This window comes from Pseudophryne corroboree (genome assembly GCF_028390025.1).
Source record: "Pseudophryne corroboree isolate aPseCor3 chromosome 3 unlocalized genomic scaffold, aPseCor3.hap2 SUPER_3_unloc_49, whole genome shotgun sequence".
Classification (NCBI taxonomy): domain Eukaryota; kingdom Metazoa; phylum Chordata; class Amphibia; order Anura; family Myobatrachidae; genus Pseudophryne; species Pseudophryne corroboree.
The window spans coordinates 378,808-391,264 of record NW_026967540.1 but is presented as its reverse complement, the minus strand read 5'-3'; the positions used below and the strand labels follow the sequence as shown (position 1 = coordinate 391,264).

The 12,457-nt window shown below is 47.3% G+C and overlaps 1 protein-coding gene across 1 annotated transcript in view; it reads left to right on the top strand.

The window, feature by feature from the left end:
• The window catches only part of LOC134984315 (zinc finger protein 605-like), a 124,251-nt gene extending 116,729 nt beyond the window's left edge, over positions 1–7,522 (top strand). The window contains exon 7 of the mRNA XM_063949928.1: positions 2,333–7,522. Within this exon, the coding sequence (XP_063805998.1) occupies positions 2,333–3,036 (704 nt within the window). The 3' untranslated portion in view covers positions 3,037–7,522. The remainder of the gene's footprint in view (positions 1–2,332) is intronic.
• Positions 7,523–12,457: the final 4,935 nt, after the last annotated feature.

Genomic DNA, 12,457 nt, shown 5'->3' with positions numbered 1-12,457 from the left:
AAATGATTGAGTTCGTACTGTAAACCTTACTACTAAAATACTGTAGTGATATAACGCTGCTTAACCTTGTTAATACAAAAGCTGCTTGAGCGATTGAGACGCTCCGATTACCCTCTGCAATGTAATAAACACACAATACCTTGCTAAGGTTCCAACACCTTTACTAACAATATCTAGCTATGTAAAAAGGGGAAAACAGTTAACAGTTCATACACTACATACTAACATCAATATCTAAGCAGAATAACTACACATAAATATACAATAGCGACACAATCGCAAACAATAACATACAATGAGAGAGAGAGAGAACGTGGCAAAATACGGTCAGTGATTTAAGAATGGTCACAGAGAATAACTTACACACACTGGGGAATGATCGCTGCGCAGTCCTGGTACCAGCTCCTGGTTAGTCAATGATGAAAACCGTTGTAGAGAGAAGACTGAGCTGGCCAGGCTGGCTGTTCTTATATACACTGCGTACAGTACACTACAAAGGGACCTATAATCTCATTGTTCATTGGACACAGGAATGTCTCCTCGCATCATAACAAAAGGTCATAGGTTAGTTTGAACAGGTGGGCTGTGACTATATCGAACTGCTCAGGTGGGAGGGAATCTCAGGATTCCCGCCGCATGGATAATGAACCGCAAATATAGTAAATGTCCAGAAACTACTAATAGACATAACTATACGCAGGAGCGATTAATCTTTACCTAACCAGCACCGGATTGTTTCTAATAAATTGTTCTTTAGTTAGGTACCAAACACCACTGCTCAAACCCTATCTGACCCTTCGTATCATACAAAGAGGAATTCCTCTGTCCAGCAACCAGTTACAATAAACAAACTTACAGTTATTATTAAGGGGAACATTATCTATAAAACATACTATTTGGATTTACTATGTAACGATTGAATCGCCCGCCAGACGCACACAAACTCTACCATAAATGCACATACCACGCGCCTGAGCGCACGCCTGTGGAGGCGCTGTCACGCAACTGCGAATATGCGCACGCACGGGAGAGAATGTGCACGTGCAGCGGGCAAGTGCATGGGGTGAATATATGGCAACGTGTAGCGTGATATTTTTCAACTTTGACAGGAGATAGTGGCTCAGACCCCGCAGTGCGGACACTACCCCCTAAGTCCCACGAAGCAGGGGAGCTGTTGCCAGCAGACTCCCTGTGCCTAACTTACTCTTAGAAAACAATAAAACTAAAGAAGCTCTAGGAGCTCCCCTAGTCGTGACCGGCTCCTCTGGACACATTTTCTAACCGGAGTCTGGTAGGAGGGGCATAGAGGGAGGAGCCAGCCCACACTGTTAAGCTCTTAAAGTGCCATTGGCTCCTGGTGGACCCGTCTACACCCCATGGTACTAATATGGACCCCAGCATCCTCTAGGACGTAAGAAAAATTATTGTTCATCTAGAATCTCCAATTCATACGATATGTTCCCCATCCATTGTTTTACATTGGTGCTGACATAGGACTTGGCGAGTGACTATATCTCCATATATACTTCATGGTTAGTTACCAGTACAAGAGAGAGATATATCTAAGTCTTATTATAATATTACATTTGTTATTGTGAGTGTTCTCAGGAGGGTGGACACAATGATAGTCTGAGACACAATATTATAAAGCCTTCATTAAAAGTTATGTTTTATTATACACACACATTTACAATTAAGTGTCCCAGAGAGTCGTCTTCTCCTATTGTTTACAAGATTAATATTGTTACAGAAAATGTCACATTTCCATAATGTATTTTATTTCCAGCAGATGGACACACAAGCAGGAATATCTCAGTAGGACATCTAATGTTATCCCCGGATTGTGACATAAAAGATAATGACAGTAGACAGGATTCTCCAGGAGATAACCCCATTACCCCAATTTTACATCCAGCTCTATCAGGTGATCCCCCTGATCCTGGGAAATGTTCTCCTGATCACTCTGATATTGGTGCATCTGTTACAGCTCTGACAGTAGATACAGTGTTTCCATGTTCTATAGATGCCAAATGTTTTACACAGAACACAAAGCTTATTACTCGTCATACAGGTAAGGCAGGTGAGAAACCATTTCCATGTTCTGAGTGTGGGAAATGTTTTACATACAAATCACATATTGTTAGACATCAGCTAAGTCACACAGGTGAGAGGCCATTTCCTTGTTCTGAGTGTGGAAAATGTTTTTCACGGAAATCAGATCTCATTACACATAAGCGAAGTCACACAGGTATATCTCAGTTTCCATGTTCTGAGTGTGGGAAATATTTTGCACTCAAATCAGATCTTATTACACATCAGCAAAGACACACAGGTGAGAGGCCATTTCCATGTTCTGAGTGTGGAAAATGTTTTACCTGGAAATCACAACTTGTTATACATCAGCGAAGTCACACAGGTGAGAGGCCATTTCCATGTTCTGAGTGTGGGAAATGTTTTGCACTCAAATCAGGTCTTGTTAGACATAACAAAAGTCACATAGGTGAGAAGCCATTTTCTTGCTCTGAGTGCGGGAAATGTTTTATCCGGAAATCACAACTTGTTACACATCAGCGAAGTCACACAGGTGAGATGTCATTTGCATGTTCTGAGTGTGGGAAATGTTTTGCACTCAAATCAGATCTTGTTAGACATAACAGAAGTCACACAGGTGAGAAGCCATTTTCTTGCTCTGAGTGTAGGAAATGTTTTATCCGGAAATCACAACTTGTTATACATCAGAGAAGTCACACAGGTGAGAGGCCATTTCCATGTTCTGAGTGTGGGAAATGTTTTGCATGCAAATCAGATCTTGTTATACATCAGAGAAGTCACACAGGTGAGAAACCATTTTCTTGCACTGAATGTGGGAAATGTTTTGCACAAAAATCACAACTTGTTACACATCAGCGAAATCACACAGGTGAGAAGCCATTTTCTTGCTCTGAGTGCCGGAAATGTTTTATCCGGAAATCACAACTTGTTACACATCAGCGAAGTCACACAGGTGAGAAGCCAGTTCCATGTTCTGAGAAATAAATCAGCTCTTGTTGCATGCAATAGACCACTCAGGTGAGGAACCATTTCAGTATTCTGGAGTATACTACTTAGTGCCATGCATTGTTCTTCAAGGTTCTTATCCTATCTCCTATGCTTTTTGCAATATACATGCTACCACTGCTATGTCGATGACCTGTCTCTTGCTCCAGGTACTGAGAACCCAGTACCAATCCTAAATGGTTGTCTAGCTGAGCTCCAGGTGTGGGTTATGCCAGTTGGCTGTGACTCAGTCCTGGTGAAACAGGTCCATATAATAGAAGCTCACCAACAAAGGGCAGGGCTACAACTCAGCTTTGTTACCAACCAGACTTACGCTTGGGGGTTCAGAGTTACAAAATGCTGATCATGTGCAGAATCTTGGTGTCCTGGATGGTGGAGTGACATTTAGACACCAGGTATCAGCCACAATCAGATCCTCATCTGAGGAACATAGCCAGACTCCAGCACTTTATTCCCTCAGAAGATCTACCTACAGTAATACATGCACTTGTATCATCACGCATAGACTACTGCAATGGCCTCTACCTGGGTCTCCCAGCAATAGAATTGCACCGGTTGTAGCTTGTACAGAATGCAGCAGCCAGGCTGTTACCTATCCAGCCCGTTCCTGCCACGTAACACCCATTCTCTGCTTCCTTCACCGGCTGCCTGTAAGATGGTGACTCTGGGCCTAATTCAGGTTGGACTACAGTGTGTGATCCAAATGGAATTATTCAGAAAAAGTTGTGGATGCATGCGCAGCGACCATCCTGCACATGCGTCTGCATTCTCTATGGGGGGGCTGCAGACAATGCGATTACTTCTTGTTAATCAGGCAGAGGCGGTCACGGGGTGGGGGTAATGCTCCATTTCCAGGGAGAAGATGGAGCATTGCAAGTGTGGTGCGGCGAGAAAGGGAGGTGGACAAACAGGGGTGAGATCACGGTGGCATCACACGCAGCCATCGCAATCAAGAAGAATGCGGTAGGGATCCTGCGGGCACAGCTAAGCTGGCAAGATGCTTCACTAATTTCTAAGATGAAGCAGAAATTGTGAAGCGATCGTAATTTCTGCTTCATCAAGGGGCAAGGTGCCGGCCAGCATACTGGGCGGCCTTGCCTTGCGATGGACGGCCCCCTGCACGCTAGAAAAAGGATTGCTAATTAGCATCTGCTATCCTTACTGACTTACAGAATCTTACTGACTCTCCCAGCCCTACATGACCAGGGTCCATGTATCAGAAGCAGCTTCTGCCTCCTTACTGACTTACAGTAGGCCTCTATTACATAATCTTACTGACTCTCCCAGCCCTACATGACCAGGGTCCATGTACCAGAAGCAGGTTCTGCCTCCTTACTGACTTACTGTAGGCCCCTATTACACAATCTTACTGACTCTCCCAGCCCTACATGACCAGGGTCCATGTACCAGAAGCAGCTTCTGCCTCCTTACTGACTTACTGTAGGACCCTATTACATAATCTTACTGACTCTCCCAGCCCTACATGACCAGGATCCATGTACCAGAAGCAGCTTCTGCCTCCTTACTGTAGGCACCTTATTACATAATCTTACTGACTCTCCCAGCCCTACATGACCAGGGTCCATGTACCAGAAGCAGCTTCTGCCTCCTTACTGGCTTACTGTAGGCCCCTATTACATAATCTTACTGACTCTCCCAGCCCTACATGACCAGGGTCCATGTACCATAAGCAGCTTCTGCCTCCTTACTGACTTACTGTAGGCCCCCTATTACACAATCTTACTGACTCTCCCAGCCCTACATGACCAGGGTCCATGTACCAGAAGCAGCTTCTGCCTCCTTACTGACTTACTGTAGGCCCCTATTACATAATCTTACTGACTCTCCCAGCCCTACATGACCAGGGTCCATGTACCAGAAGCAGCTTCTGCCTCCTTACTGACTTACTGTAGGCACCCTATTACATAATCTTACTGACTCTCCCAGCCCTACATGACCAGGATCCATGTACCAGAAGCAGCTTCTGCCTCCTTACTGTAGGCACCTTATTACATAATCTTACTGACTCTCCCAGCCCTACATGACCAGGGTCCATGTACCAGAAGCAGCTTCTGCCTCCTTACTGGCTTACTGTAGGCCCCTATTACATAATCTTACTGACTCTCCCAGCCCTACATGACCAGGGTCCATGTACCATAAGCAGCTTCTGCCTCCTTACTGACTTACTGTAGGCCCCCTATTACACAATCTTACTGACTCTCCCAGCCCTACATGACCAGGGTCCATGTACCAGAAGCAGCTTCTGCCTCCTTACTGACTTACTGTAGGCCCCTATTACATAATCTTACTGACTCTCCCAGCCCTACATGACCAGGGTCCATGTACCAGAAGCAGCTTCTGCCTCCTTACTGACTTACTGTAGGCACCCTATTACAGAATCTTACTGACTCTCCCAGCCCTACATGACCAGGGTCCATGTTCCAGAAGCAGCTTCTGCCTCCTTACTGACTTACTGTAGGCCCTGTTACACAATCTTACTGACTCTCCCAGCCCTACACGACCAGGGTCCATGTACCAGAAGCAGCTTCTGCCTCCTTACTGACTTACTGTAGGCCCCTATTACACAATCTTACTGACTCTCCCAGCCCTACATGACCAGGGTCCATGTATCAGAAGCAGCTTCTGCCTCCTTACTGACTTACAGTAGGCCTCTATTACATAATCTTACTGACTCTCCCAGCCCTACATGACCAGGGTCCATGTACCAGAAGCAGGTTCTGCCTCCTTACTGACTTACTGTAGGCCCCTATTACACAATCTTACTGACTCTCCCAGCCCTACATGACCAGGGTCCATGTACCAGAAGCAGCTTCTGCCTCCTTACTGACTTACTGTAGGCCCCTATTACATAATCTTACTGACTCTCCCAGCCCTACATGACCAGGGTCCATGTACCAGAAGCAGCTTCTGCCTCCTTACTGACTTACTGTAGGCCCCTATTACAGAATCTTACTGACTCCCAGCCCTACATGACCAGGGTCCATGTACCAGAAGCAGCTTCTGCCTCCTTACTGACTTACTGTAGGCCCCTATTACATAATCTTACTGACTCTCCCAGCCCTACATGACCAGGGTCCATGTACCAGAAGCAGCTTCTGCCTCCTTACTGACTTACAGTAGGCCCCTATTACATAATCTTACTGACTCCCAGCCCTACATGACCAGGGTCCAAGTACCAGAAGCAGCTTCTGCCTTCTTACTGACTTACTGTAGGCCTCTATTACATAAGCTTACTGACTCTCCCAGCCCTACATGACCAGGGTCCATGTACCAAAAGCAGCTTCTGCCTCCTTACTGACTTACTGTAGGCACCCTATTACATAATCTTACTGACTCTCCCAGCCCTACATGACCAGGGTCCATGTACCAGAAGCAGCTTCTGCCTCCTTACTGACTTACTGTAGGCCCCTATTACACAATCTTACTGACTCTCCCAGCCCTACATGACCAGGGTCCATGTATCAGAAGCAGCTTCTGCCTCCTTACTGACTTACTGTAGGCCTCTATTACATAATCTTACTGACTCTCCCAGCCCTACATGACCAGGGTCCATGTATCAGAAGCAGCATCTGCCTCCTTACTGACTTACAGTAGGCCTCTATTACATAATCTTACTGACTCTCCCAGCCCTACATGACCAGGGTCCATGTACCAGAAGCAGGTTCTGCCTCCTTACTGACTTACTGTAGGCCCCTATTACACAATCTTACTGACTCTCCCAGCCCTACATGACCAGGGTCCATGTACCAGAAGCAGCTTCTGCCTCCTTACTGACTTACTGTAGGCCCCTATTACATAATCTTACTGACTCTCCCAGCCCTACATGACCAGGGTCCATGTACCAGAAGCAGCTTCTGCCTCCTTACTGACTTACTGTAGGCCCCTATTACAGAATCTTACTGACTCCCAGCCCTACATGACCAGGGTCCATGTACCAGAAGCAGCTTCTGCCTCCTTACTGACTTACTGTAGGCCCCTATTACATAATCTTACTGACTCTCCCAGCCCTACATGACCAGGGTCCATGTACCAGAAGCAGCTTCTGCCTCCTTACTGACTTACAGTAGGCCCCTATTACATAATCTTACTGACTCCCAGCCCTACATGACCAGGGTCCATGTATCAGAAGCAGCTTCTGCCTCCTTACTGACTTACAGTAGGCCTCTATTACATAATCTTACTGACTCTCCCAGCCCTACATGACCAGGGTCCATGTATCAGAAGCAGCTTCTGCCTCCTTACTGACTTACAGTAGGCCTCTATTACATAATCTTACTGACTCTCCCAGCCCTACATGACCAGGGTCCATGTACCAGAAGCAGGTTCTGCCTCCTTACTGACTTACTGTAGGCCCCTATTACACAATCTTACTGATTCTCCCAGCCCTACATGACCAGGGTCCATGTACCAGAAGCAGCTTCTGCCTCCTTACTGACTTACTGTAGGCCCCTATTACATAATCTTACTGACTCTCCCAGCCCTACATGACCAGGGTCCATGTACCAGAAGCAGCTTCTGCCTCCTTACTGACTTACTGTAGGCCCCTATTACAGAATCTTACTGACTCCCAGCCCTACATGACCAGGGTCCATGTACCAGAAGCAGCTTCTGCCTCCTTACTGACTTACTGTAGGCCCCTATTACATAATCTTACTGACTCTCCCAGCCCTACATGACCAGGGTCCATGTACCAGAAGCAGCTTCTGCCTCCTTACTGACTTACAGTAGGCCCCTATTACATAATCTTACTGACTCCCAGCCCTACATGACCAGGGTCCAAGTACCAGAAGCAGCTTCTGCCTTCTTACTGACTTACTGTAGGCCTCTATTACATAAGCTTACTGACTCTCCCAGCCCTACATGACCAGGGTCCATGTACCAAAAGCAGCTTCTGCCTCCTTACTGACTTACTGTAGGCACCCTATTACATAATCTTACTGACTCTCCCAGCCCTACATGACCAGGGTCCATGTACCAGAAGCAGCTTCTGCCTCCTTACTGTAGGCACCAATTACATAATCTTACTGACTCCCAGCCCTACATGACCAGGGTCCATATACCAGAAGCAGCTTCTGCCTCCTTACTGACTTACTGTAGGCACCCTATTACATAATCTTACTGACTCTCCCAGCCCTACATGACCAGGGTCCATGTACCAGAAGCAGCTTCTGCCTCCTTACTGACTTACTGTAGGCACCCTATTACACAATCTTACTGACTCTCCCAGCCCTACATGACCAGGGTCCATGTACCAGAAGCAGCTTCTGTCTCCTTACTGACTTACTGTAGGACCCTATTACATAATCTTACTGACTCTCCCAGCCCTACATGACCAGGATCCATGTACCAGAAGCAGCTTCTGCCTCCTTACAGTAGGCACCTTATTACATAATCTTACTGACTCTCCCAGCCCTACATGACCAGGGTCCATGTACCAGAAGCAGCTTCTGCCTCCTTACTGACTTACTGTAGGCACCCTATTACATAATCTTACTGACTCTCCCAGCCCTACATGACCAGGGTCCATGTACCAGAAGCAGCTTCTGCCTCCTTACTGACTTACTGTAGGCACCTATTACATAATCTTACTGACTCCCAGCCCTACATGACCAGGGTCCATATACCAGAAGCAGCTTCTGCCTCCTTACTGACTTACTGTAGGCACCCTATTACATAATCTTACTGACTCTCCCAGCCCTACATGACCAGGGTCCATGTACCAGAAGCATCTTCTGCCTCCTTAATGACTTACTGTAGGCACCCTATTACACAATCTTACTGACTCTCCCAGCCCTACATGACCAGGGTCCATGTACCAGAAGCAGCTTCTGTCTCCTTACTGACTTACTGTAGGACCCTATTACATAATCTTACTGACTCTCCCAGCCCTACATGACCAGGATCCATGTACCAGAAGCAGCTTCTGCCTCCTTACTGTAGGCACCTTATTACATAATCTTACTGACTCTCCCAGCCCTACATGACCAGGGTCCATGTACCAGAAGCAGCTTCTGCCTCCTTACTGACTTACTGTAGGCCCCTATTACAGAATCTTACTGACTCTCCCAGCCCTACATGACCAGGGTCCATGTACCAGAAGCAGCATCTGCCTCCTTACTGACTTACTGTAGGCACCCTATTACAGAATCTTACTGACTCACCCAGCCCTACGTGACCAGGATCCATGTACCAGAAGCAGCTTCTGCCTCCTTACTGACTTACTGTAGGCCCCTATTACATAATCTTACTGACTCTCCCAGCCCTACATGACCAGGGTCCATGTACCAGAAGCAGCTTCTGCCTCCTTACTGACTTACTGTTGGCTCCTATTACAGAATCTTACTGACTCTCCCAGCCCTACATGACCAGGGTCCATGTACCAGAAGCAGCTTCTGCCTCCTTACTGACTTACGGTTGGCTCCTATTACAGAATCTTACTGACTCTCCCAGCCCTACATGATCAGGGTCCATGTACCAGAAGCAGCTTCTGCCTCCTTACTGACTTACTGTAGGCCCCTATTACATAATGTTACTGACTCTCCCAGCCCTACATGACCAGGGTCCATGTACCAGAAGCAGCTTCTGCCTCCTTACTGACTTACTGTAGGCCCCTATTACATAATCTTACTGACTCTCCCAGCCCTACATGACCAGGGTCCATGTACCAGAAGCAGCTTCTGCCTCCTTACTGACTTACTGTAGGCCCCTATTGCATAATCTTACTGACTCTCCCAGCCCTACATGACCAGGGTCCATGTACCAGAAGCAGCATCTGCCTCCTTACTGACTTACTGTAGGCCCCTATTACATAATCTTACTGACTCTCCCAGCCCTACATGACCAGGGTCCATGTACCAGAAGCAGCTTCTGCCTCCTTACTGACTTACTGTAGGCCCCTATTACATAATCTTACTGACTCTCCCAGCCCTACATGACCAGGGTCCATGTACCAGAAGCAGCTTCTGCCTCCTTACTGACTTACTGTAGGCCCCTATTACATAATCTTACTGACTCTCCCAGCCCTACATGACCAGGGTCCATGTACCAGAAGCAGCTTCTGCCTCCTAACTGACTTACTGTAGGCCCCTATTACATAATGTTACTGACTCTCCCAGCCCTACATGACCAGGGTCCATGTACCAGAAGCAGCTTCTGCCTCCTTACTGACTTACTGTAGGCCCCTATTACATAATCTTACTGACTCTCCCAGCCCTACATGACCAGGGTCCATGTACCAGAAGCAGGTTCTGCCTCCTTACTGACTTACTGTAGGCCCCTATTACACAATCTTACTGACTCTCCCAGCCCTACATGACCAGGGTCCATGTACCAGAAGCAGCTTCTGCCTCCTTACTGACTTACTGTAGGCCCCTATTACATAATCTTAGTGACTCTCCCAGCCCTACATGACCAGGGTCCATGTACCAGAAGCAGCTTCTGCCTCCTTACTGACTTACTGTAGGCCCCTATTACAGAATCTTACTGACTCCCAGCCCTACATGACCAGGGTCCATGTACCAGAAGCAGCTTCTGCCTCCTTACTGACTTACTGTAGGCCCCTATTACATAATCTTACTGACTCTCCCAGCCCTACATGACCAGGGTCCATGTACCAGAAGCAGCTTCTGCCTCCTTACTGACTTACAGTAGGCCCCTATTACATAATCTTACTGACTCCCAGCCCTACATGACCAGGGTCCAAGTACCAGAAGCAGCTTCTGCCTTCTTACTGACTTACTGTAGGCCTCTATTACATAAGCTTACTGACTCTCCCAGCCCTACATGACCAGGGTCCATGTACCAAAAGCAGCTTCTGCCTCCTTACTGACTTACTGTAGGCACCCTATTACATAATCTTACTGACTCTCCCAGCCCTACATGACCAGGGTCCATGTACCAGAAGCAGCTTCTGCCTCCTTACTGTAGGCACCAATTACATAATCTTACTGACTCCCAGCCCTACATGACCAGGGTCCATATACCAGAAGCAGCTTCTGCCTCCTTACTGACTTACTGTAGGCACCCTATTACATAATCTTACTGACTCTCCCAGCCCTACATGACCAGGGTCCATGTACCAGAAGCAGCTTCTGCCTCCTTACTGACTTACTGTAGGCACCCTATTACACAATCTTACTGACTCTCCCAGCCCTACATGACCAGGGTCCATGTACCAGAAGCAGCTTCTGTCTCCTTACTGACTTACTGTAGGACCCTATTACATAATCTTACTGACTCTCCCAGCCCTGCATGACCAGGATCCATGTACCAGAAGCAGCTTCTGCCTCCTTACAGTAGGCACCTTATTACATAATCTTACTGACTCTCCCAGCCCTACATGACCAGGGTCCATGTACCAGAAGCAGCTTCTGCCTCCTTACTGACTTACTGTAGGCACCCTATTACATAATCTTACTGACTCTCCCAGCCCTACATGACCAGGGTCCATGTACCAGAAGCAGCTTCTGCCTCCTTACTGACTTACTGTAGGCACCTATTACATAATCTTACTGACTCCCAGCCCTACATGACCAGGGTCCATATACCAGAAGCAGCTTCTGCCTCCTTACTGACTTACTGTAGGCACCCTATTACATAATCTTACTGACTCTCCCAGCCCTACATGACCAGGGTCCATGTACCAGAAGCATCTTCTGCCTCCTTAATGACTTACTGTAGGCACCCTATTACACAATCTTACTGACTCTCCCAGCCCTACATGACCAGGGTCCATGTACCAGAAGCAGCTTCTGTCTCCTTACTGACTTACTGTAGGACCCTATTACATAATCTTACTGACTCTCCCAGCCCTACATGACCAGGATCCATGTACCAGAAGCAGCTTCTGCCTCCTTACTGTAGGCACCTTATTACATAATCTTACTGACTCTCCCAGCCCTACATGACCAGGGTCCATGTACCAGAAGCAGCTTCTGCCTCCTTACTGACTTACTGTAGGCCCCTATTACAGAATCTTACTGACTCTCCCAGCCCTACATGACCAGGGTCCATGTACCAGAAGCAGCATCTGCCTCCTTACTGACTTACTGTAGGCACCCTATTACAGAATCTTACTGACTCACCCAGCCCTACGTGACCAGGATCCATGTACCAGAAGCAGCTTCTGCCTCCTTACTGACTTACTGTAGGCCCCTATTACATAATCTTACTGACTCTCCCAGCCCTACATGACCAGGGTCCATGTACCAGAAGCAGCTTCTGCCTCCTTACTGACTTACTGTTGGCTCCTATTACAGAATCTTACTGACTCTCCCAGCCCTACATGACCAGGGTCCATGTACCAGAAGCAGCTTCTGCCTCCTTACTGACTTACGGTTGGCTCCTATTACAGAATCTTACTGACTCTCCCAGCCCTACA